Source organism: Tachypleus tridentatus, chromosome 9, assembly GCF_004210375.1.
Source record: "Tachypleus tridentatus isolate NWPU-2018 chromosome 9, ASM421037v1, whole genome shotgun sequence".
NCBI lineage: Eukaryota > Metazoa > Arthropoda > Merostomata > Xiphosura > Limulidae > Tachypleus > Tachypleus tridentatus.
Genome location: NC_134833.1, coordinates 3,133,799 through 3,161,715, shown reverse-complemented (window position 1 = coordinate 3,161,715; position 27,917 = coordinate 3,133,799). Strand labels below are relative to the sequence as shown.

Sequence of the window (27,917 nt, the reverse complement as noted above, 5' to 3'; positions counted from 1 at the left end):
TTAGTGTTTACTGATAAACTTTACCGACGCCATACAATAAATGGCGAATTTCAATCACTCTACATCCTTCTGAGCTTGTATTGCGTATTGTAATACCTCATTCTGTTATATTGAACGGCATAGTATTCCTACAATGCTTTGTGATTTGCTGTAATCTTAAATATTAGGATATTTTAACATGCAAAGTATTTTTATTTCATTTAAACAGTTTCAGTTTCAGTTTAGTTCTTTATTTTTATCCTCCAATTTATTCATGGATTACCCTTGTACCGAAACAATCAACGTAATATTTTATCCTCCAATTGACTCACGCACCACTAGGCGTCTAAATGTCGTACTTGTTTCATTACGACATTCGTGTCGTGTTCATTTTTAGCATTTGGGTTGTGTGGTGAGGGGAAGTATTAACGTGAAAGTTTTTTGTGCTGTATAGTTGTTACGTATTATCGTTAAAGGCATAACTAATAAGCTGTTCTCTTGTATATTTGACAAAATATATTGTTTCTTGTAAGTGTAACGACATTTATTTTTCGTATTATAATAAGTAATTTAAAAGTAAGTCATTTTCAAGTTGAACATATAAAATCAGGTAAGCCTTAGTAAACAACTGATGTTCGCTGTACTGTGGTGAATATTCTTTATAAGTTCACTATAGGAAACATAATTATATTTTAGGCCATATTAAATTTGATTTTTTATTAACCGTAAGCTAATTTGTGTAACGTTAACCATTATTTACCTCTTCTTTGCTCTGTTTAATTCTACTGTCTTACACAGCTTTTGTTTTGTCATTTTGTACATTATTGAAGATGAAACGTAAACGCGAAGTTACATTATTAGTATTAACAAATAAAATAATTATTTTTACGATGCGTAATGGTAAAACGACTATTATTATTATGGGGAGGCTAAGCCTAATATCATTGCTGGGTTAAACGTTCGCGCCTTGCGCACATTCTGTTTATAATGTATGCTGCAGCAGCTAGTTGCAAACGTTTCCATTTGTTGGCATGTTGTTTATTGGTATGTTATGTAATCGTGATAAGATATTACATTTGATTGGGTGTGGTATTATACGTAAAACAACGTACTTTAATTTTAAATCAGATCATCTCCTTTGTTTAGGCGCTTGATATCAGAATATCTAAACCAATTTCATGAGTCTACCCGCACTTATTTAACAGTTGTTGAAGTGTATTTATTGTGCGTATTCCAAAATATGTGATGCTTTCGTTGACTCTTAGGAGAACATTCTTTTAAAATAGAATTCGGAAATTTAAACCAACATTTGTTTTTATTATTTTCCTGTAATTATGCAGCCACGTGTATCAAATGTTAAAATATATTCCGTTTTTTTTTTCAAACAAAGTACTGAACCTGTTCATATGATTTTTTTTTTTTTTAATTTCATCTTTATTCGTGGCGAAGCAAGTTGTATTAGTTTTCTCGAAAAAACGTTTGCATGTTTGCGGTAACACCAGAGAGAATAATTTTATTACATCCAGATAAATTTTCTTGATTTTTTTTTTTGAAAAACCAATAAGAATTCTCTATAATATTGACTTTTGAAATTTAGCTTAGCAAGTAAACACTCGGATATTGGTAGTAATGTATTATATTAAGAAACACTGATTTATTAATCAGTTTTGTGTCAAAGAGAAGTAATAGTATTATTACCTCCATATATACTAAAGGTTTAAACTTTAACAGAAGTTCTGTATAACATTAATCATTATTTATATTTTGCTTTCTGTAATTAATTCCTTTGTTTGTATACGAATGAATTTGTGAACGAGATTTCAGCAAAGTAATAGTAAATGCTAGTTTATTTAAGAATAGTGTTTAAAAATACAGAAAGCATTTTAATTTTAATGTAAAAGTTATCTGGTATTTATATTGTCTTTGTTGAGAAGGTTTGTTTTAAAACATAAAAAAAACAAAATTTTAGTAAGTTTTTTACCAGATTACTTTGTTTAGTGATCTGGTATTCCAAGGTATCGAGTTATCTGATAGTATCAATGACTTGAGGCTCTTAGATCAGTGTTTTTGAGTAATACGTACATTGACTTATAAAGAAAAGTGAGATTCTTTGTGAAGATAAATAAATATGAAGACTACTGACAGAATAGAAAAGACAAGGCTTAGTGTGAAGACAAACTAACATTTTATTGACAGTATAAAAAGGAAAATATTCTGTGTGAATATTAAAAAAACTAAGACTATTGACACACAAAGAAATACAAGGCTGTGTTAATATAAATAAAAACAGAACATCATTGACATGATAAAAAGACAAGATTCGATGTAAAGAATTAATACTTGACTAACCACTTGAAAAACTGTTAAATATGTATTTCTGTTAAGCCTTAAGTTACTGTTGCAATATCGATCAAGTACATGAAAGTGAAATGATAGCCAGCACTAGTTCATGCGTTTAAGTGATAATCCAGAAACTAGTCAGCTCAGCGTTCTAAAATGTTCGTTTTAAAACGAGGTTCAACAACCCCACGAAAGAGTTAAATCTCTATTTGTTGATAGAAAACCTTTTTTTAGTCAGTTTTTTCGAAGAAAGGAAAACTTTTTTTATTATTATTACTGCAGTCGTTTTGGAGCAGTTTCAGGTAAATTATTTTAGTACAAGTCGATTGTGTGCTGTCTGTTATATTGTTCACATGTATCACAAACAATTAAGACACATCGTAAAGAATCACGGTCCTTATAAAACCTAACAACGCCGGTTAAATACAATTAGTATAATGTTGATGAAGTGTTATAAGACTGAAACTTTTGAAATACATGATGTCACTGTTGAAACTAGGTAACAGTGGTGTTCAAGAAACGCTCGGTTGTTTGGACGAGAAGACCTTCAGGGTAGCAAGCGTAGGTCTGCTGTTTATCGATTTTTTGTTTTTCTGGTTCAGTAGGACATGTGATCTCTCACAGATGTATTCCGTTATAGGAAAATAATAAAAGGTTATATTTCTTTCACTTACGTTTTGAACAATTTTTGCTGGTGCTAAAGACACTAGGTTTCGCCATCTTTTTCTGCTTAAATGTAGTATCAGAACACGAAGAGACTGACTATATAAACGTAACATTTCTTTCGCCTTCGTCATGGCCAATGTATACTATACCTAACGCAGTGCATTGGGCGCTCTGATTCGTTGTCTTGTTTTTAGTAAAGAAATTCAGAATAGAAAGGATTGAACTGTTGCATTATGGCAAACATAATTAACTAAAAATTGATTAAATATTTATTGAGATGAAATTTGCAGAATTAGTACATACAACTGTAAATGCATGTAATTAAACAGAATTAGTACATACAACTGTAAATGCATGTAATTAAACAGAATTAGTACATACAACTGTAAATGCGTGTAATTAAACAGAATTAGTACGTACAACTGTAAATGCGTGTAATTAAACAGAATTAGTACGTACAACTGTAAATGCGTGTAATTAAACAGAATTAGTACGTACAACTGTAAATGCGTGTAATTAAACAGAATTAGTACGTACAACTGTAAATGCGTGTAATTAAACGGAGTTGGTACGTGCAGCTGTAAATGCGTGTAATTAAACGGAGTTGGTACGTGCAGCTGTAAATGCGTGTAATTAAACGGAGTTGGTACGCGCAGCTGTAAATGCGTGTAATTAAACGGAGTTGGTACGTGCAGCTGTAAATGCGTGTAATTAAACGGAGTTGGTACGTGCAGCTGTAAATGCGTGTAATTAAACGGAGTTGGTACGTGCAGCTGTAAATGCGTGTAATTAAACGGAGTTGGTACGTGCAGCTGTAAATGCGTGTAATTAAACGGAGTTGGTACGTGCAGCTGTAAATGCGCGTAATTAAACGGAGTTGGTACGTGCAGCTGTAAATGCGTGTAATTAAACGGAGTTGGTACGTGCAGCTGTAAATGCGTGTAATTAAACGGAGTTGGTACGTGCAGCTGTAAATGCGTGTAATTAAACGGAGTTGGTACGTGCAGCTGTAAATGCGTGTAATTAAACGGAGTTGGTACGTGCAGCTGTAAATGCGTGTAATTAAACGGAGTTGGTACGTGCAGCTGTAAATGCGTGTAATTAAACGGAGTTGGTACGTGCAGCTGTAAATGCGTGTAATTAAAATGAAACAGAGTGGTGAAACATCCGCCATAAGTAATGTCACAATTGGGAAAAACCGAAAAGGCTTAAACAGCAGTTTTGACGCAGAGTGTAAGAAGCAAATCCAACCGAAGCTAACATATATCCTGACTACGTTTTCTGTGTAACGTGTTAGATTGTTTATAACAAGTCAAAACCTTCAACAACATATATCCTGACTACGTTTTCTGTGTAACGTGTTAGATTGTTTATAACAAGTCAAAACCTTCACTCCCACCAGGACATATAAAGTATTTGCTACATGTTGGCACTTTAGTCTTTGCATTATAAGGCTTTTACCAAAGTTTGGAAAGTAGTGTGCAAGAACGAATTATTAAGCCAAAGTGAATAACAAAGAGAAATGTATCATGAATAGATTTTACAAAGAAGGACACGCGTAAAAAATAGTGTTTGGTACCATAGCCAGTATTAGAAAATCTGAAAGTAAAACTACATATAGACTTACTTATAGCTAATACGACTTGGTCGTAAAACTACATATAGACTTACTTATAGCTAATACGACTTGGTCGTAAAACTACATGTAAACTTACTTATGGCTGGTACGACTTGGTCATAAAACTACATGTAGACTTGCTTATGGCTGGTACGGCTTGGTCGTACAACTACATGGAGACTTGCTTATGGCTGGTACGTCTTGGTCGTACAACTACTTGGAGACTTGCTTATGGCTGGTACGTCTTGGTCGTACAACTGCTTGTAGACTTGCTTATGGCTGGTACGGCTTGGTCGTACAACTACATGGAGACTTGCTTATGGCTGGTACGTCTTGGTCGTACAACTACATGGAGACTTGCTTATGGCTGGTACGGCTTGGTCGTACAACTGCTTGTAGACTTGCTTATGGCTGGTACGGCTTGGTCGTACAACTACATGGAGACTTGCTTATGGCTGGTACGGCTTGGTCGTACAACTACATGGAGACTTGCTTATGGCTGGTACGTCTTGGTCGTACAACTACATGGAGACTTGCTTATGGCTGGTACGGCTTGGTCGTACAACTGCTTGTAGACTTGCTTATGGCTGGTACGGCTTGGTCGTACAACTGCTTGTAGACTTGCTTATGGCTGGTACGGCTTGGTCGTACAACTGCTTGTAGACTTGCTTATGGCTGGTACGGCTTGGTCGTAAAACTACATGTAGACTTGCTTGTGGCTGGCTCGTGTACATATAGACTTGGTCGTGGTAAACTACATGTAGACTTGGCTGGTACGGCTTGGTATCTGACTTGGTCGTGGTAACTACATGTATACTTGCTTATGGCTGGTACGCTCGTAAAACTACATGTAGACTTGGTGGCTGGTACGGCTTGGTCGTGAAACTACATGTAGACTTGCTTGTGGCTGGTACGACTTGGTCGTGAAACTACATGTAGACTTGGTTGTGGCTGGTACGACTTGGTCGTGAAACTACATGTAGACTTGGTTGTGGCTGGTACGACTTGGTCGTGAAACTACATGTAGACTTGGTTGTGGCTGGTACGACTTGGTCGTGAAACTGCATGTAGACTTGGTTGTGGCTGGTACGACTTGGTCGTGAAACTGCATGTAGACTTGGTTGTGGCTGGTACGACTTGGTCGTGAAACTGCATGTAGACTTGGTTGTGGCTGGTACGACTTGGTCGTGAAACTGCATGTAGACTTGGTTGTGGCTGGTACGACTTGGTCGTGAAACTGCATGTAGACTTGGTTGTGGCTGGTACGACTTGGTCGTGAAACTGCATGTAGACTTGGTTGTGGCTGGTACGACTTGGTCGTGAAACTGCATGTAGACTTGGTTGTGGCTGGTACGACTTGGTCGTGAAACTGCATGTAGACTTGGTTGTGGCTGGTACGACTTGGTCGTGAAACTGCATGTAGACTTGGTTGTGGCTGGTACGACTTGGTCGTGAAACTGCATGTAGACTTGGTTGTGGCTGGTACGACTTGGTCGTGAAACTGCATGTAGACTTGGTTGTGGCTGGTACGACTTGGTCGTGAAACTGCATGTAGACTTGGTTGTGGCTGGTACGACTTGGTCGTGAAACTGCATGTAGACTTGGTTGTGGCTGGTACGACTTGGTCGTGAAACTGCATGTAGACTTGGTTGTGGCTGGTACGACTTGGTCGTGAAACTGCATGTAGACTTGGTTGTGGCTGGTACGACTTGGTCGTGAAACTGCATGTAGACTTGCTTGTGGCTGGTACGACTTGGTCGTGAAACTGCATGTAGACTTGCTTGTGGCTGGTACGACTTGGTCGTGAAACTGCATGTAGACTTGCTTGTGGCTGGTACGACTTGGTCGTGAAACTGCATGTAGACTTGCTTGTGGCTGGTACGACTTGGTCATAAAAAAGAAAAAGGACGAATAAAGCGTTGTCTAAAACTTATTTCTGGTAATTGTAAACAGTGTGACTGTCATATCGGTACTGTCAGATGGTGTTTAAGTAATATGAGAACAGCTTTCTTTGTTTCGTTAGAGTGATAGCGTAATTTAATTATACAATTGTATGTATAGTTTTGGGGTGGATGTAAAACAGGTGCATAGAATTATTTTGTAATTTGGGTTTGTAATGGCTATCTTCCGCTGACCAGGAGGGTCCAGTTCCACCGAGCCCACATTTTCCCTTCATGAAAATGCTATATCTCGCGTACTTTTTTGTAGTGATGGTCCAGAATAAATTTCCAGTTTTGCGAATTCATTTAGTTTGTATGTAAAGTCTTTCACTCAAAACAGTTCCTTCACACACGCGTAAATTTACAAAAATTTTGAAGATCGTATTTATATTTATATGTAAATACTCTTGTTAAATACATAGAGTTCATCTAACTTCGTAAGTTCTCTTGTGGTAGGTAGCCTTGTATTTAACTGTTAATAGGGGAGATACTTCTAGAATGTCAAAACATTGAGGACTATGTTTGGAGAAGTCCAAATATACTTTTTATTAATGTGCCTTGACTTGTGAGTAAAAGTCTGTTTTTACTTTTTAAATATAACGCCTTTTGTTTTTGCGTGTTTGTTTTAATTCCCATCTTTTACCTAATTTTAAACTTTCAATTTTATATAAATTTATCTTTTATTTTTCTGTAATTTTTTTATCTTATTTTAATGTTTGGTTTTGTTCTTTTAATATCCTGTTTCTTCCAGACCTTTCAAGTCACGTAGGTTTCTACATCCCAAGGACCTCCGCCTATGAATCCAAACAAACATCGTTATACTGCGAAACCTTATAAACACAGTTTCAAGACTTTGCTAAATCGGCTACACAGATGAAGAAGTGAACTGTATAATAAACCCCTTCATTCACTCCAACTACTGTTGAAATGCCTAAACTTGCACACAAAATTGACACTGATACAAGAACACAATTTCGCTGTACCATTCATCTTGAAGTAATTTAAAAAATAACCAACACTTGGAGAAACTTGTCATTAAACATAATTCCTGTTGACTTGAAGTTAATTCAAAAATTTGACACTAAATGAAAATCATTACTGAATAAAAATCAAGTAGAACATTCCACAGAATTGTACATCGGAGAAACAGGATGGGAAGATGAAAGCAGTTTCTTCGAACATAGTAAAAAACCATCCAGTATTTACTACCACTGCAACTTGGGAAAACCACGGTAAATCTATACAAAATTAGATTAGAAATAAGTACTGAACGCCAGCAAACAAAAGAATCTAACTGAACAAAGCAGCCATGCTTTAAACAAACATCTGGGGTATCCTTAATCTGCTGAACAGTTTGGTCATGTGATCTCTGTTTCATACTGTGTATGTGTCTTGTAATGCGATATACGTACTCCATCAGCCAATGTTCGCATACCACTAGTGTCCCATTGTGATGTATTGTTACAGATGCTTCACCAGACAATGTTTTAAATATAGACTTCTCATAAGCAACTGATATCGTAAAACCAAATTAAAGAATTTAACAAAAAACCAGCTGGTTAGATTATTTATATGGAAATCATTCACCAACTGGTGTGGCACAAGTGTTGAAATACCTGTGTTTAGTAAAATGTCGTGAGTGAAGCTGTGCTAACATTTATTCTATGTCTATCTTTTATTTTTCTGTGCTGAATATATATTATTATAACTTCTAATTAATGCATTAACTAGCAATTTTTTTCCTGAAATTGTTATTGCTTTCCCCAACAATGAGGATACTTTTCTCTGTGTATAAAATTTTCGTGTATATTTTGGTTTCTTACATAAAATAAACATAATGATAATCTTTTTATTTTTTCAGGTTATAGTTTTACTTAACTGTAAGTTTGAGTTTTAGCGCAAGCCACGTAATGGACTACCTTCAAACAAGTCTGTACGCGATGAGGAATGGTCCTGGATTTTAGCGTTGGAAGTCCGTTAATATATCATTTACCTCAAGAAACTTTAAGTAAAAATAAGCTTCGCTTCTTAGTTAAACTCTAAATACAAACTCCAGTTACTAATTTCTGTTCTAATGGAATTTGCACAAGTAGAAACTCAACGTGCAGCTGAAGCTAACTGGCTTACAGCAACAAAAGTTCCCCAGTTGGGCAGGGGTAAGTCTAAGGCCTTTCAACGCTAAACTCCGGGATTCTATCTTCCCACGGTAGACATAGCAGATAACACAAGATGGCTTTGCTCTAAAAGAAAGAAACAAAAAGCAACAAGGAAACTTACTAAATCATGCTCTAATTATTCGTTAATTAACACTAATTCACTAAGTCGACAGTTTTTCTCTAGTCTAAGTTTGTTTTAAACTGGTTAAAGTATTTTTTAAAATTTTCAAAAGTTTTTCGTCATTTAATCACGCACCTCTTGCAACGTCAAACCTCCTCCTGGCTAAACAACAATACAAACGTCTAAATCGAAATATGTGGCGTAGAACATTATAATTTCTCTTAGCTACAATGTTTTTGAAATGATCGGGTTTAAAACGTGGGGGAAGGGTAAATGTTATTGATATAACGAATTAGATTTCAACCAATTTTAGGATACATTTAAATAATTTTGTTAGTGTTCACAATATTTAGTTCTATGCTAGAACTATTGTCATCATGAATGACGAATTTTGTTGTCTTTATCTAGCAACTCAGTGGACAAAAAGAACATGAATTTCCGTGGAATCCTGGTGTCATTCTGTGGCTTCCTCATTCAGTTCACCACTGGTCATTTGTTAACATTCATTAATATGAACACGTACATCACCTCGTATCTGCGTGAAAGAATAGATAAAAGTGTCAACTATAGTATATCTCCCTGGATTAATGCTGCTACCATTCTTGGTCGAGGACTTTTTATGCCTATAGGGGGACGACTTGGTGACCGACTAGGACCGCGGTGGGCGTGCCTTTTTGGAAGTGTTCTATTTAGGTAGGCTCAAAGTTCAACATAAGATTTGTAAGCATGTGACCTACGTGTTATCTATATCTGTTCCTATTAGATGTAATGTTAAGGCCAATATTATCATTTATTTAAGTTAAACTCAGTGGAACTTGTATTAGTAATAGTGTTAATGTTAAATATCATATAATACATTGGCATGGACCCCTTGTTTTTTTGCGTTAGTAAGTGTTAGTGTCGTGTTATGATATAAAAGATTGCTTAGTGTAGGTATTATTTTAGTTTATTTTGAGTTAATATTTCATGATTGTTTAGATTATCATAAGATAATTAAGAGCAAAGTTTAAAGTAAACATTGACGATTTTATTTACAAAACTCACTGTTTATAGTTCATTGGTGTTGAGGTTGTGGGATGTCGCGTGAAACTTATTGATGTCGAGGATATAGAAATTTGTAGAAGATGAGCAGACGATTAAGTTGTAGATATATAATTAGTGAGACTAGCGGGAAGAGACAACAGACGAGAAAGTAAAGGCACGGAAGTAGAAACTTGGCCTGAGAAAAGTTAACGTAAAGCTAACTACCGTAGGAGCGAAAGGCCTAACTATTGATATGTCGGAGTAAAACTAATAATTTTAAATGATACAAGAAGTGTAGTGTAGCGAATTATAGAGCATTTGAATCAGCCCGAGTACACCTTGACGAAAGGAAGAGACGATATCTGAAGTAGGAGGACCAGACGATCATAGGAAGAACAGTATACAACTGTGGTAGCTCACGTTATAACTGTACACGGGATTCTGTAGGGGGATAGAAATAAAGGTAGTTTGGCTTGTCAGTTGAAATTCCAAAGTAATTGACTAAGCCTATGTAGACTTTTGACAACTAGAAAAGAACTACATATGTGGTGTTTATGATATGCGTATGAAATCTGTTATGTAAATAATTTGTTGGACATCCATTTAACTAGTTTTAATATATATTCTTTGAAAAATAAGTTGTCGTTTCTTTATTTTTGAATGTATGACCAACAAATCGGAAATCTATTGTATAAGAGAACCCAACGCACGTATTTTTTACCACAATTCAACAATCAAGTTGTTTGATATGTTGAGTATGACATAGTTCATTGGTTCGGACTTGCCTTTAATACTAGTTTGAGTGTTGAATGTTTAATACCGTAAGTGAGGATTCCTCATTAATGATATTAGTTTCGAATGTAACGTAATTAATTGGTGGGAACTTAGCGTTAGTAAGTGTCAGCATTAGTATGGAATTGCTGTTATTAATAACGTTAGGGTTAACTATCATATAATAAATTGATATCTACCCATTAATATTTTTTAGTGTCGTTTAATGGAGTTTTAATGAAAAGGTAACTTAATACATTGAGAGAGTATTCAAGTAATAGGCTTAAACAACTTATAGTAGTTAAGAAGTATTCTGCTTAAGTGTATTTTATCAGCTGATATGTGATACGGTGAGTGCAGTTGTGTTCTCTTCATTGTCTGTTTTGATCAGTTTAAAATTTGAGCAAGAAAAGTGAACTTAAATATGCAATTACTATCTGTGTTTTGAAAACTATATTTTCTTTACGCTAGATTGTAAAAGTGGTAAAAATTTTTGTGTGTAGATTACATAAGTATTTCAGCAATACCTGTATATAAGTTTTTTGTTCCAAGTCCAGTGTTATACTTGAGATTAAAAATCTCAAACCACCACATTTTCCTGTTTTCTGAAGTATAGTATGTGGAGATGCTTTTAGAAATAAATCAAAGGTCAAATAATTATTGTTTAGCATGACTTGTTTTGACAGGTTAAAAGTAGAAAATTTTATTACTAGCCATTTCGCAGATTTTACCAACAGAATGTTGGCTTAGCACCAACTTATACGAGCGCGCCTGAAAAAGCAAATGTAGGCTTAGCACCAACTTCTTCGAGCGCGTCTGGAAAAGCGAATGTAGGTTTGGTACCAACTTCTACGAACGTGTCTGAAAAAGCGAATGTATGTTTAATACTAATTCCATATTAGTTCTACTATATATTAGTGACCACAGATTAAGCGATTGTTATAGGTGTAAGTTATTTAATAATACTTATTTATAGTGATAACAAATGTTCACAATATAATGGATCATGCTGTTTTGGGTGTATATTAACTCTTCTTTACAGTAACAGTCTGTGCCAGCTCACCTCCAATGTTTTAGGTATAGGTGGCTCAATGATAAATGATCTATACTATTTTTATTAATGGTCACAGAGTAATTGGAAGATAGTAATTTAGGTGTAGGTTTCCCAGTTGCATCTAATCTTTACTTTACAAGGATGATTATAGTGTAATAGCACTGTGATGTTTTTTGTTTAGATTACCCAATAATACGAGACTTCCACTGTGTAGTAGTGAAAGTGTAAAAGGACCATGATGTTTTGAGTGTAGATTAATTTATGCTGTACAGTAATGAACACTGTCAGAGTAACATCCATGTAGAGAAAGCTACAAGTTACATCTAACAAGCACTAAACTTGTATGTAGAAGAAAGTTCCAAGGAAGAAATGATTAATAGATTCTAGCTATCAAAAGTAGTGGCCAATTCTGTGACTGATCTCTGTACTGGCAGCCAGATGCAGAGAGTGGTTAATTCTGTGACTGATCTCTTTATCACCAGTTTCTATACTTATGAAATTATACACAAATTCAGGTATCTTTACAGTGGAGAGAATGCAAGGTGTCCTGAAATGAGGTCAGTTATGGAGAAGAGAAGTGAGATGCATTGGTGACCATCGGTTCAGATCAACAATTGGGAGCATGTTTATGGATCTGGGATAGGGGTTTAATTGATGTAGGTAGAATGAATTGCAAGATTTAACGGGGGGTGGATGAAACAAGATAAGACGCATATCAATGTTCAGATTGGTAGAAAAGAGTATGTTTGGAAGAAAGAATGCTAACCTGTAAGGAGAGGTAAGTATCATTAGAAATATATTTGTGGTTAAGAAAATGTTAACCTTGATTTTTTCTTTATAAAAATTAGAATCATATTTGAATAGTATGTAGAATTACAACTTGTATAATCTTGTAATTACATACATCTTATTTGAAACAGTGGATCCACTATTCTAACTATGTTTGCTATCAAGAGAGGTTTTGTGGCAATGGTAATAACGTATGGGTTAGTTCCGGGCATCGGTATGGGTCTAGCTTTTGCTCCCTCACTAATGACTGGCATGAAGGTAAGATAAATATGATACTTTTTTAACATTGTAGTAGAAGGGTGTGGAAACTGGGGCATATTTTGAAGTACAGGGGTTCTGCGTACTTGTTTTAACACAGTAAGAACTGAGTACATAACTTCTAACATACATCTTTGTTAAATATATTACAGCAACACTGCTGTAAAGAATGTTCCAGTATCCATAATGTTGTCCCTTTAAGATTCTTGTTATGTACATATTAGATATTACTTGTTAACAGTAGCTTCTGCTTTATATACATTCAAAATGACATTCCTCAGATTACTTGATTAAATTTATTTTGTCAGTTGATTTTTTCTCTGCAGCATTTCATATCAGTGTGAGATGATCTGTATTTCAACTTTAATATTGCTGTTTAATTAAAGCTTGATTGAATGGACGAGAATAGCACTGTTGTTTTAGCATCGTTTTACACTAATCTAAATGAAAGGAAAGAGAAAATGTCCAGAACACTATGTAACACAAATTTTGTTTCTGGATAGTATGTGTTATTTCTTAATTGCTTATGTTGTAAAAGTGCAGAAAATGGTCATTATTACCTTCAAACTTTGCTTTTGTGACGTGGATAATGAAATCTAGAAATTAACCTATTTTCTTTGTAAAAACGGGCAAATTTGCACATTTTCATATACATAAGGTCTGAATAAAACATATGAATCAAGATTTCCATGTATTTATGCTAAAGTTGTAGAAAAATGAACAAAAATGTTTAGAAGTGAGTAGTTTTTCGAGATTTGCAACTGTAATGTAAATCACTTTCACTATAATCCCCCAAATATGGTCTCCCATCATGTTTTCATTATACACTCCTTGGTAGGGCATTTATAGCCCAGTATATCTTGGTGGAAGAGCTTACCTTGCTCTTCTGAGTATGCTCTCATGTTCTCCTTGAATTTATCAAGATGAGCATCAAAGATATGGACTTTGAGGAACATCCTGCAGCCCATTTTGTTGTAGTTCTTCACCAGAACCTGAAACAGTTCCACATAATTTTTGGCCTAGTGATTGCCCCAAAAGCCCTGAACCACTGCAACAAAACTGCCCCAAGCTTTATTTTCCTTCTTACTGAGCTTCTTGGGGGATTCTGTGCACTCCAGGATCTTCTTTATTTGTGGTCCAATGAAGACACTAACATTGACCTTTGCCTCAGACAGCTTAGGGAAGAGGTTTTGAAGGTACTTGCTGCATAAGACCCAATTTTATGTGCAATGGTGAGAACTTGCTCCATTAAGGCCAGTGCTTCCTGTTGTAGTGTGTTGCAGTGTCCCTGCTGTCCCAAAGGCAAAGATAACAGGGAAACTTGGTAAAGCCTCCTTGGATAGGTCTATATGTTTGCTTTGGCAGCTAGAACTGAAGTGGTGAGTGGTGAGCACCTGGATATATATTACAATGGAAAGTTCTAGAAAATAGTAAAAGGTTCTTAAAGTTCTACAACATCCCAGAAAGTTATTGAAAATTCTTGTAAGTTCGAGAAAATTCTATCAGCTACTCAGCACTGAATCCACATGGAATGGTTTGGAAAATGGGTAAATTTGAAAATTTCATTTCCCAGGTCACAAAAGCAAAGTTTGAAAAGAAAAATAGGTTTTTTCCATTTACTTTAGCCATAAGCAATTGGGAAATAACACTTTCTGCCCAGGAACACCGATAATGGTTGAGCACAGATAAGTCGAAAATCAGTTATTAGGATAGGCTTAATTGTTACTATTATAATGCTAGAAATATAAAGAATAAAACAGATGATTTTTAAACCACTTGTAGGAACAGAAAATTGATATAATGGGAATGAGTTAAATATAAATGATTTTGATGACAGAAGTTTATTTGAAATGCAAAGTTATAGGCTATTTGATAGGGATAGAGTATTGAAGAGGGGATAGGTGTGGATTTGTTTAAAATGTAAGTTACATCCTGTTAAAGTTTAAGATATTAAAGATAATACCAAGAAGATGGGATCCATTTTGATTTCTGTTAGTGGATACAAGGAGAAAAGGCTTTTAATGGGAGTGTTACAGATAATCAGATGATGCTGATAAAATTAGTAAAACTTCACAGTGAGATTAACATTTTAGCTGTTAATAAAGTGGTAATTATGAGTGGTTTTAATTTCATGCATACAGATAAAGGCTAGAGTTAAACCATGAGGAAGAAAGGCTGTTATTGTCTTTTGTCACCAATTAGTCAAGAAAACTACAAAAATAATGCTATTTTACCTTTATTGTTAACTTAAATTATTAGAAAGAATTAATACGATTGAAATTTGGCAATATCTGGGTGTAAGTGGTCATTGTTCTATTTACTTCCGTGTTTAGCTGGGGTATTTAAATTCTAATTTGTTTTCAGTTTTTACTAACAAAGATCCAAGCAATATTCCACATCTTGAAGGATGGATAGATGGAAACAAGAATAAGTAAGATTATTACATTAATTCTGAGCTTGTTAAGACCATTAAGTCCCCAGATAATATTTTCTCTAGGGTTTTGAAGAAAGTTATGAATTGATATTGTGAGTCACTCACTCATTGATGTTTGTTTATTTATAAATCCTTGAATAATGGGCAGATACCAGAGGATTGGAAGTTAGCTTATGTAACTTCTCATTTCAAAGTGATGTTAAAAGTTGTCCCAGTAATTATATTTTTGCATCAGTTGTGGGAAAAGTTTTAGAAAGTCTGAGAAAAGATACTTTGTAAAACGATTTAATGAAATTTAGAATTTTATTGTATAGTTAAGATGGTTTCACTTAAGGAAGTTTTTGCTTTACAAATCTTTTGACATTTTTTGAAAATATCATTGTTTATGTAGATGAGAATAAGGGTATGAATTTGGTGTATCTGGATATTTGGAACACATTTCATAAAGTGTCACATAAAAGGTTTGTACAAATATCTGTTGTGGGGGAGAAGTAAGCTAATTGGATACAAAGCAGAGGGTTGTTGTAAATGGATTTCAGTCAAGTTGGATTAATTTCTCAAATGGGTGTACCTGAGGGCTCAGTCTTAAGACATTTGCTCTTTTTAACTTACATCAATGACATATATGAAGGAATGGACAACAAATTTTTGCAGATGTCAAGGTTTTGGATTTTGCTATCTGTGAAGAGGATGCTGGTAATTTAAAGGATTTAAAACATTTAGTGAGTTTTGTAAATAAATGGCAGATGGGTTTTATTTATAATAAATGCAAGATAATGCACTTATTTAAAACTGAAAGGAATATTCCTTTTAATTGTAAATAACATTCTAAACAAGTGTAATTTTTAAATTATTTATAATGTATGGCATTATCATGGTGTGAATTATGATTTGATGGGAATAACCTTAACAGTGCCATGGAAGTAATTTTGGTATAATGGTTAACCAGTATCCTAAGTCATTCAGGCAGTGTGCTCTTCTTAAAGATAGGGTAGTCATTCAGGCAGTGTGCTCTTCTTAAAGATAGGGTAGTCATTCAGGCAGTGTGCCCTTCTTAAAGATAGGGTAAATAAGAGTAAGTTGAATGAACAGAAATATTAAATGCAATTTTAAAGATGTTATCTGATTCTACAAGTAACTAGTTAGTCCTCATTTGGAACTTTATGTTCAGTCTTAATTTAGGAAAGACATTGAATTGTTTTAAAGGGTTAATAGAATGATACTTAGGATAGAGGTGGTTGACACATGAGGAGAGGCTGAAGTCTTCAAAATTCTTTTTTCTTGAAAAAAGAAGAGTTGGGAATTTGTGATGTCTAAGATTAAGGTAATTGATAGTGTTTATACATCATCATTTGTTCATAAGTTAATAGTAGGACTAGGGGACACATATAGATTTTGGTAGCATAGGAGTCATCTTCAGCTAATAGTTTTATCTTTTTAATAGGATGGTTAGCTTTTTGAATGGGTTGCCATCAGATGTTAGAGAAGTGAATTTAAACGAGTTTAAGAAAGCTTTAACTGTGTGAAAGATAAGGATGGCTTCATGTTTTTGTTTTAATTTATGATAGTTTAGAGGATGTGACAGCTGAGATGGACCAATAGGTCTGTTGTTCCATAACACCATGTTATTGTTATATGAATGTATGGATTGATTGGGCTTTTTGCTTCTATATTGATGAAGTTTCTGTATAAAGTTATGACACTGGGTGAAGTGCATTAGGCATGTCATTTTTATGCATTTTTTGTTAAAACCTGTTGAATTGTGGCAATTTCACTTCTGACTATCTTTAGAAATCCATGTGGGTTGAGTTATATTGACCTTAATGATATTTCTTAGAAATGTCTATGGATTTCAATGAACTGAGATGTGTCCTTTTGAAACTCATGGTAATTGGAATCTATTGAGCTTCCTTTTGTATAAATCTTTGAATTAGATTGTGATTTATTTTCTTTAAAAAAGTTATATGGGTTTTGGTGTACTGATTTTACTTCTCCATAGAAAGGTACACATAGCAGTGTGGGTTGAGGTATACTGGCTATTTCTCTGAACAAATTGATATTGGTTGGGGTGTATTGGCCTTCTATACAGAACAGTGTGGGTTGAGGTGTACTAGCTATTTCTCTGAACAGTCCAGGTAAATTAGTTTATTGTTTCTATTTATTTGTACAGTATTAATTTTAACTAAACAAATCAAATTTTAAAATAAATCACATGAATCATTTGTTAGTCACTGTAACATGAAAAATAAATATAAATTAAAATAAGATTTTTGTTTGAAAAACATTGAAATACCAAATTGTTGGAAAGGTAAATTGTAAATGTAAAATGTGTGTATATGTGTATGTATGTATGTAAGTGGAGTTTATTATATTAATTGTAAGTCTTACCTTATCATTTACACTTCATTTTCCTCCATCTGGTCAAGCAATCTGTGATGTTCTAAATACAACCTTCCTGTTTTCTCTAATTCATCTTGTGTATAATGACAAATGTTTCTTGTGCTTGTTTCAATAGTATGATTAAAGAGAAATCCAAAGTCACTGTTACCGTTACCTTTACTAGTATGTTTCTTATGAATTAACAAGACTGTTTGCTTCATTCTTCAGATGCTTAAGTTATCTGATTGTCATAAGAAACAGTTCATGGATAGCTTTGCTACTTTTAAGATGTCATACTTTACTTACAGTGGGTGGGATAGGACTTGAAAATAACTTTCTGGATAGTCCTGATACTCCAAGTTGATTCATTTAATTTTTTACAATTCCATTTTGAATATTATGATTTATGAGCACTTCTGTAGTAAAAAGACCTATTACACACCATTCCTGAGAGTGATGAAGTTTTTGGTGGCATCATACTGTCTGCAGTATACCATAGAATATCAGTCTACATTTAATGACATTTCAATATAATGTACTCAACCCTCTTTGTATCTGTAAAATGAAGGTATTAGTTTAATATTGTGTTATTTCTGTGTGAGTGCATTAATGTCACATAGAAATTTTCTTTCTACACACAGTGGTTTACTAAGAAGAAAGGCCTTGTGGTTGGAATGTCATCTGCAGGATTTGGACTTGCCCCATTAATTCTGAACCCAATCCAAACTGAGTTCATTAATCCTCTGAATTTGCCTCCAGATAAATATGGGTAAACTATAGATACATAAGCAAGAGGAAGAATTGTGTATTAGTATTCAAAGATTTTAAAGACCAAAGGCAAGAGTAAAGGTTTAATTAAGATTAACAATTATGATAAATAGAAAAACAAAAGTGAAATGAATTGATGTGTACTTGGTAAGAATATTGAAGTTTTGACATGCAATTTACAGAACTAAATATAAAATTAATTAGAAATGGTTTGGTTGGTTATTAATAGTAATTTAATAGTAATGTGATAAAATGTTAGGAAATCATGACTGTAATAAGTATTTATCAAGAGTGATTTGAGTAAGGACAAATATTTAAAGACACTGTTTTAAAGGATAAGCTTGTGTAAGTATGCATGTTTTAAAGGGATGTGTGTTTGCTATAATTTCTTATATATTAATTTTCAGTTCTTAGAATGTACATTGTTTTGTGATTGTATTGTTTATTTTTTAAGGTACTTTACAGATTCAGATCTGTTAGACCAAGTTGTCATCACGTTCCCTCTATTAGGAGGGATTTACTTGGTATTGCAGCTGGTTGCCTGCATTTTCCTGGTTAACCCTCCCATTAAGAAAAATCCTGACATTAATGTAAGTTATATGAAACCTCAGTGGATAAGAATGACTACATTCTATCATATAGTATATTGTTTAAAATTTTTCTGTTTTTATTTTAATAGGATCATTTTTAAATGTCTGTTACGATGAGTTGTATAATGAAAACTTTAATTTTCTATAGTTATTTCTTAGGTGTTTTCAGTTATTTAATCTTGTCTAAATTTGAGGAATGAAGCTATTAGCAATTTGTTTTTTTAATTAAAGAGAAGTTGATTTAATTGTCTGTTTAAATTAAGTAAATAACTGACAGAACAAATGATTTGCTATCAGTGATACAAGAACTAATAATGTGTAATGTGTTAAAGGTACTAGCAGTTATACAGACTTTATAGGTTAATATCTAATTATTATTATTAAATTCTACTGTTTGAGGAATGGTACAAGAAGGCTGGTATGTAATGATTATTAAATTCTACTGTTTGAGGAATGATTGAATAAGTTAATGGTATTAATTTTGAGCTTGTTAAGAAAAAATTAGAACAAGTGTGTTTACCAGAAGACAATCTTGTCTTACAAATGTTTTGATATTATTTGAATAGGTTACTTGTGTAGATGAGGGTAAAGGTGTAGATATGGTTCATATGGATTTTCAGAAAGCATTTGACCAGATGCCACATAATGTTAGTGAGTGAAAATGTAAGATCTCTGCAAGACATAGTGTCAGTGTAACTGAACTACAGTTTCTAGTGGGAATGAACATGGAGATCCATTTCTCTAGAGAAGATACCAGTCCATTGGTGGTGAAGCCCCGTGTACATTTCATACAGCTGGGTAAACTTTAAAAAGTAGGTAAAGTGTCTTACTTTAGGACACAACATGGCATTGGCTAACAATTATCTGACCAAAGATTCAAAACACAATCAAAGAGCCATGCTTCTAGATTAAAGGCTTTTCTGTAGGTGTAGGTGATAAGTTGGTTCATTGAATAGCAAACTAGCTGGATGGAAGAAAATTATTATAAAAGTGGGATATCTTGGGGCTTATTGTTGGACCTTTGCTCTTTGTGATTTTCATCTATGATACAGATGAAATAATGGTTAATGAATTATTTAAAGTTGTTGATAAAATTAGGTTTAAATATTGCTGGCTATGAGGAGGAGAGTACTGTTGCTTTACAAAAGGAGTTGGATTAGTTAGTGAGCTGGGAAAATGTTACATAGCTTTGAATGATAGTAAATGCAAAGTAATGCATGTGTTATCATAATTTCAATTATAAATTTGCTGTGAATAACATTAAGTTTGTTATGGAAGTAAAGGATCTTGGTATTCTGGTCAATCAATTTCATAACCATTCAGGCAATATGCTGTAGGTGTGAAGCAAAACGTTGTCTGATTAAATAGAAACAATTTTGTTATCAGATTGTTTATTTCTAGTCTTAACAAAATATTTATTCATAATCAAATTTAGGTTGAGGAAAATGAGCAGAAGTTGAAGATTATTGTAATACAGGAAGATGGAAGTGAGAAGATGAAGGATGATTTAAGTCAAGAAGATGGAAGAAAAGAACTTGAAAACAAGGAAAACAAAGATGCAGGAGAGGACAATTTTTCAGTTATGTTAATGTTTAAAACAAGAGAGTTTTATATTCTCACGTTTACCATGGCTTTATCTTTCCAGAGTATCCTGTTTATGATAGCTATGACCAAGGTAAAGTATGTCTGGGAATATGTTAGTAAACAGTTAAGATAGTAAGGTTACGTCTGCTGTTGTTGAAATAGCCCAGTTAAGATGGTAAGGCTATACATATGTAAAAATAGCTGGTATGGGTAGAGAAAGCACTATGTAGAGGAATGAATGTCGTTTCAACCTTCTTTGGTCATCTTCAGGTTCATGATGATCAAAGAAGGTTGAAACGCTGTTTACTCCTCTACATAGTGCTTTCTCTACCCATACCAGCTGTTTTTATATACATATTTTTCTCTACAAGTGGATTTTCTCATCATCTCGGATAGTAAGGTTGTCTTTGACGTTGAAATAATCTGTTACGATAGTGACGTTATGTCTTTAAATAACCATAGTTATGTTTTTATAACTTCATATTGTAATTAAATGTGTTTTTGTATCCTCTATTATACCACAAATTTGTTTTTGTAGAAAATGCACTTGTCTTAGGCCTTAGAATAGTCAAACCTTTAAGTAGAGGCTACTCTTTATGAATATAATATAATGTTTCAGGACAACATGGGACATTTTTGTCTGTTTTAGCTGTTTCCTACTTTAACTAAATTATCTTAAGAGAATGTAAAGCTAGCCCTTATTCATATACTTATGAAGCATTTCTTACACTTACTTATATATGTACTGCCTCTACAACATCTGGAGGCAATCCATTCCAAATACAAACCACCCAGATGTCTTAGTTGGAGATGTCTCCTAACCTGCCAAAATGTATACTTAGTGTTAGTTATACTGTTCTCACTGTTCAATATGTAGAAAGATAATGCAACAACACTCAGTTCCTTTACAGTCTTAAACACCTCCCTCGGATCCCCTCCCCATTTCTTCAAGAAAATGCAATGAGATATTTCAGCTTCTCCTCATGTGATAACCCCTTCATTTTGGGAACCCTTCTCTGAAACTTTTTCAACAATTCAATATGTTTCCTGAGGTAAAGAACCTAAAACTGAACACTATATTCTAAATGTGGCCTAACCAGTGACCTATACAATGAAATTATAACTTCAGACTTGTATTCAGTATTTCTGTAGGTACAATCTAAAATTCTATTTGTCTTACCACTATCAACATCACACTGCTTATTATAGTTTGCAAATAATTTATTAACTGTTCCTTCATTGATGTCAATTGCATAGAGCAAAGGTCCTAAGACTGAGATTTGATGTACTCCACTTGTGATGTTTATCCATTCTGACTGAGCTCCATTTGTAACAACGTTCTCCTTTCTTCCATCAAGCCACTCTTCTATCCAGTTCCTTATCTCCCAAACCTATAGAGAATTTTTTTACAAGCTGATTTTATGGCTCCTTGTTAAATGCTTTTTGAAAATCCAGATACACCAAATCGATACCATTACCTTCATTTACATAGTATCTTTTTGTAAGATTTTTCCATTAATGAAATAACTTTGATTATCTAATGAAGTTCTAAATTTTGTTAAATTACTTTGTAAAATGTTTTAACTCACTTCCCACAACTGATGCAAGACTAACAGGCTTTTAATTACAAGGACAGGTTTTATCACTTCCCTTAACTGTAACTTGTTTGGTTTAGTTTAGTTAAGGCTAAAATTTACCATACTATTAACAGATGTGCTTGTACTGTAATTCTATGACCTAACGTTAGGCCTTTTACTGAACTGTGAAGTTTTTATTATGGTATTCTACAAAATGTATTTCCCTTTCACTTACACCCATTGAACTGAAGTTCATGTGCATTTAGTTAGTAAAGTATGTAACTATTTTCAGGACAGACAAAACTGAGTATTGTTTTGTTATATTGTCTGTTTTTATATTCTGTACTTACCTAAACATTCTCTGGTTTCAGTCATGTTTTAATAGCACATTTGTATGTTTAAGAGTTTTTGTGACAAACTGTCATAACTAGTGCTTTGTTTTGTATAATGTGTATTAAAGAGCATACTTTTGTGTGTGTGTGTGTATAAAATTACCATTATATTATTTTTAAGCTTTTCATTAATAAAGAAGAAATGGTTTGTGTCACTCTTGTTTCAGGCATATGGACAAACCTATATTAAGGATGATTTCTTTTTGTCAGTTGTGACAGCCTTAACTGGTGTTACTAATAGTGTGAGCCAACCTATATGGGGATTACTACTGGACAAAACCTCTTACAAGGTACGTTGTGCATTTTTTACCACCCTCTTAATTAACGTACTGTTTAGGATTGTTTCTTAATATTTCTATTTGTCTGAGAAAATGTTTTATTTTCACAGGTGCTAGATTGAATTCAATGAAGTTTTGGGTGTTTGGAAAATATTGTTCAGTTTTAAATATACTGAGAAATTATCATGAAATGTAATTTGTCTTTAAATTAAAAAACTTTAATATAGTCTAGGTTTGTGAAGTATCGTAATAAAAAAAAAAATTTGAGAAAATATCAATTTCTACAATAGAGGTCAAGTTTAAGGTGGTGACAAGAGTAGTAGTTAACTTCAGGCAAGTTTCCTTTGTCTAGTTGCACCATGTTTGTTCTTTTGTAGTCTGAACATTTGTTAATAACAGTGGTAAACTTTACATATCTAATGTTATGCTCAGTGTAAAGAACTGACCCATCCATACAGAGGACCCAAACAGAAACTAATGGAATTATAATATGGATGGTAATTTTGTTTATTCACGTGTTATTAGTGACCCACTAACTCGCAGATAAATTCAATTTAAAAGTAACAATTTAACAAAGAGATGGAGTCTCTTATTTAATTCTATGGCTCAGCTAGTATGTATTAAAATATAACTATCTGTTGTTTCCATTTCAGGATTGTATGGCCAGTGTAAATGCTCTTCTAACTGCATTTATGTTAACCTTCTACGCTACACCATATGGCTACAAGATAATGTTTACAGTTTGGGTTTTAGCAATCGAGTTTGTTATGTCAGCAGTCTTTGTATTGATTCCTGCAGCATGTGCCAAGGTGTATGGGGCAAAGCATTCTGGGACCTCAGTGGGTTTTGTTTTCATTTTTCCAGTGAGTACAGCAGTATTTTGTGATGATGAGAAACCCATTTGAAGTAAAATATATTCTCAAGACAACTGGTGTGGGTATTAAAACTTTAATATAATGTACAGAATAACGTTTCGACCTTCTTAGGTCATCTTCAAGTTAACAAAAATTTAGTTTACAACTGACTTGCTGGGCACATGTGTTAAGGTTGAGTGTAAATGGGTATGTGAAATTATTTACACTGTCTTTGCTAAGATGTGCCCAGCAACAGTCAGTTGTTAACTTGAAGATGTCCTAAGAAGGTCGAAACATTGTTCTGTACGTTATATTAAAGTTTTATTACCCATACCGGTCATCTTCAGAATACAGAAAACAGTATTGTGGATGTTTTACTTTTTTTCTTTTTATATTATTATTTTTATTGAATTTAAGAAAGTTAGTAAGGAAGATACCATTATGAACTAATTTAATGTAACATATTTGGAGGCAGCAAGGGTCATATTGGTTCATCTTGACTCTCACAATATCCAAGGGCAATCCATTCCAAAAGCCGACAACCTTATTACAAAAGTAAAAACTGTTTTAGCTGAAGAAGACTCCCTAGGTCTACTGTTATGTTAAATATGAAAAAAGATGATACATCAACATTATCAATTCCCTTTACAATCTTAAACACCTCAATCAAATCTTCCTATTGATTCTTCTTTCACTGTATTTGTCAGAAATACTGATGTAGTAGTTTCAGTTAGAAATGGACTTATCCAAATTGAATTAGTGTTAAAATTTGCATACCTTTCCAAGTGAAGGTTGAGGGCTGTAAGCCAGCATATCTGAACTCAACAAATTATATGCAGAAAAAGATCTGTACCGTAATACAACAAACACCGTGAAATATTAGTACATTTACAAAATGAACTGTAAAGATGGGTTGTTCATTGTGCCTAATTTAACTTTGGTAGTAGTTGATGACAATTTCAACTTAATACCTGGTACTTTGGTAATAGGTGATGAGTATTTCAACCTAACATCCCATACTTTGGTAACAGTTGAGGACTATTTCAACCTAACATCCGATACTTTGGTAACAGTTGAGGACTATGTTAACTTAATGATTAACATATTAATTTACTTATTGTGATACTTTGGACAATAATGTATTCCTGCCATGATAACATTGATATGCTGCATGGACAGAAGAGAAATGTTTGAATCTATGAACAACTTCAGAACTTTCTGATATGCTGTTGCTATACCTGCCTTGAAGTTGACTGATGTCAGTGTCAGTTATCAGCAACATTATCAGTATGCTGTAATAGTTTAAATGTCTGTTATTACAAAACACTCTATAAGAGGTTATTGGCATATTTTATGGTTTATAATTTTGTTAAAATAATACTATAATTTAATTTACCACTCCTGTAGTTTTGATGTTTAGTTACCTAATTTGTTTGTTTAATGAACTATAAAATTATAATTTGTTTTTGTTCTTGAACATAGATAGATAATTAGTTTGACTTGTTTGTAAACTCTGAGATTTAGTACAAATTTTGTTTTGTATTCCTTCATTTGGCTAAAGTTGGTATTACTGTCTCTCAAGTATGAGATATATTATATTACCTGAGTTTTATTTTGTCTTGTGGTTCATACAGCATCTGATTTTTTATTTTTTCTTCACATGTGAATGTTATTTGTTTTTATTTCAGTCAATGTCTTGTGTTTTGGGAGCTTTAGCAATTCAGTATATTCAAGACAGTTTTGGGTGGTTTGGATCTTTTGGCTTTATTTCGAGTCTTACTTTCATGGGTAAGGACCTTTTATTATGATTAAAATTAGTTGGAATGTGTTTAACATCCACGGGTAAGACCTTTTTATGGATGGCAATTAGTTGGCTGTATATATTATATGGTATATGTTTAACATTTACAGGTAAGTACACTAACATTACTTTAGTCAACCCTAGAGACTGTATTAGTCATCTGTATGTCTTGTCTGGTATGTGTTTAACAATTAACATGTACAACTAAGAATGGTAACATTACTTTAGTCAACCCTAGACTGTATTAGTCGTATGTATTTTAAAAATGAACATCTACAACTAAGTTAACTAACATAACTAATACAGTCTGTAATGTTAACTAATCTGTATGTGCCACATGGAATGTGTTTAACATTTATTAAACACCACTAAATTTCCTAATATTACTTTAGTCAACACTAGAGACTCTATTAGTCATCTGTTTGTCTTTTCTTGTATGTTTAGACTCGAACATTCTTGGCTGTCCTAATATTTCTTTGTTATGAAAATGTTAGCTTAGTTTTGAGACTCAAATATTCTTAGTAGTTGTGTAGACACATACTTTCAGGTGCTTAAAGTAGAACACTTATCTTAAGACTTTACATTGTATAAAAGCTGGTAGAAAATCTTCTGACTTCCATTCTATATATATTTTGGCTTAGCATACATTCAGTTTAGTAAATGTGTGTTTAGATACTTTTGTTATGTGTGTGGAATGAGGGATGCTCCTGTGAGTGAGGGATGCTCCTGTGAGTTTGGTAAATGTGATTTTTGTTATTCGGGGACTTTTGCATTTCCTAAGAGATATATCTCCTCGCCTCAATCATTTCTCTTTGGTAAGAGAGATGTCTTTAGACTGCTGGGTATGTGTGTAATGGGTTTCTGTCCTATAATTATTTTAACATCTATGTTTATTTCAGTTTAATATATATTTAGAATGTGTTTTAAAGCTTATATCTTTGAAGGTTACATGTTTTGGATTCATCTGAGATGTATCTTTAGTCTCTTTGTAGAGGATGTTTTATTATACTTGTGAGTTTTGTTTGTTTTACATCTTAGTTCATTTTAGAAATACTTGTTTCTGTTATTACTTAATTGTATAACTAGTGGTTGTAAAATGAATGAGGAGTCATAAATAAAAGAACTTTGTAATATGTTGAGAAAGCTTACTAGTTGAGGTACCATTTTAAATTAAGGCTTATAATAAGTTTCAGTTTAATGTAAATGAATTTAGAATTGGAGAATTGAGATTGGCCACGTGAGAAAATCACAAGACCCTGTTGTTAAATTTTTCACGATACTTCCCTCACCAATAGTATATAAAGTAAATATGTAGATCTTTATATTTGTTACAAAATTTAAAGATTTGTGAAACATGAAGTGACATTCACTTGTGAAGAAGTAATGTAGTTTGATTTTAGTATACAGTGTTGTAGTGCAATAGTTTGATCTCTACTATTCAACAGTGAAAATTTGTCTGTAGGATGAAGTAGTCCCCTATATGACTTATCTTGTGTTTCCATTTCGTGGTGCTTTGTTTTTTATTGTTATTTGAAAAGCTTATTTTTGTGGTTAGTCTCTTTCAAGAATTGACTTTGTCTACCTGTGTAACATATGATGGCTGGTTGAAAAAGAGGGCTGGAAGAAACAACTTTTTATGACATTCTTTTCTCTTCAGTACATTCTTTACTATATTACACTTCACACATAAATAGGTGAAGGAATATTTTTCACTTCTGTAAAAATATGTTTCAGTGTATTGCGTTTTTTTAAAGACCATCCATGTTTTGCATTTATGACAAATCTTACAGAAATTTGATTTAATTACAATCCTGCTACGTAATACATTACTTTTTCATAGTTCCTTAATTTTGCATTTTTGTGTAGACTCGTACAATAATTTGACACACGCACACACTGTATGTATGTGATATCTTTCAGTCCTGTTCACTTTGTACAATAGTCAGTCAGATATTAGTTCCGTGTATATGTTTCTTTGATACAGGTTGTGTACTATTTATATGGTGACTAGCCAGATATTTTTTTTGCTACATCTTGTCATCTCTGATTTTCTATTCGTGCAACAATAGTTTCTACACTTCCATTTATATTATTTATATATTAATATGCACTTACATTTGTATAATTAACTAAAACATTTTTTTCATTATAGCTTTTATAGCGACCCTGTTCTTCCCAGAAAGAGAAAAGTGAAAAAAAGTACAAGGAGAGCTGAGAGAGCCAAAACAGTGATAGTTAGAAATGTCACTTTAGTTTCAATCACTTGTACTAATAACCAAGTGCAAGTTTTCATTAACATTAGCCCGGAGTAGTGAATATGTAACTTTTTATAAACTGTACTGTTGTATGTAAAACTACTGCTGCTGAACCTTGTGAAATGTAATTACTGTAAGCTTCCTACGTAATGTGATTGTGAGACAGTTGGAATGATTTTTATGGGCCTAAATTCAATTTCTGAGCTGTGTAAAACTTTTGTCTCATTGTATTGCACAATAGTGAAGATAAGAGTATTAAAATGTACCCGTGATAGTTGGAACTGTCATAA

The 27,917-nt window shown here is 33.4% G+C and overlaps 1 protein-coding gene across 4 annotated transcripts; it reads left to right on the top strand.

The window, feature by feature from the left end:
- Window positions 1–336: 336 nt before the first annotated feature.
- On the top strand, window positions 337–27,917 carry LOC143224664 (apicoplast pyruvate carrier 1-like). Of its 4 annotated transcripts, none has more exons than XM_076452810.1 (11): window positions 352–507; window positions 7,295–7,775; window positions 9,229–9,513; window positions 12,589–12,715; window positions 18,170–18,297; window positions 18,751–18,886; window positions 20,322–20,561; window positions 22,607–22,729; window positions 23,371–23,580; window positions 25,260–25,359; window positions 27,525–27,676. In XM_076452810.1, the coding sequence occupies exons 3-11, from the start codon at window positions 9,251–9,253 to the stop codon at window positions 27,563–27,565; spliced, it is 1,368 nt and encodes a 455-aa protein (XP_076308925.1). In that variant the 5' UTR covers window positions 352–507; window positions 7,295–7,775; window positions 9,229–9,250; the 3' UTR covers window positions 27,566–27,676. The 4 variants fall into 4 exon arrangements, with proteins under 4 accessions (XP_076308924.1, XP_076308925.1, XP_076308926.1 ...); XM_076452811.1 differs by having other exon boundaries at window positions 371–589; XM_076452809.1 differs by lacking the exon at window positions 7,295–7,775 and having other exon boundaries at window positions 337–507; window positions 27,525–27,917.

Bases quoted from the DNA above. Each gene is read 5' to 3' on its own strand.
- LOC143224664 (XM_076452809.1), top strand. From the start codon at position 9,251: ATGAATTTCCGTGGAATCCTGGTGTCATTCTGTGGCTTCCTCATTCAG. The intron at 18,887-20,321 runs GTAAGTTATATG...AATCAAATTTAG, and splicing joins AGAAAAATCCTGACATTAAT to GTTGAGGAAAATGAGCAGAA. The intron at 22,730-23,370 runs GTACGTTGTGCA...TTTCCATTTCAG, and splicing joins TGGACAAAACCTCTTACAAG to GATTGTATGGCCAGTGTAAA.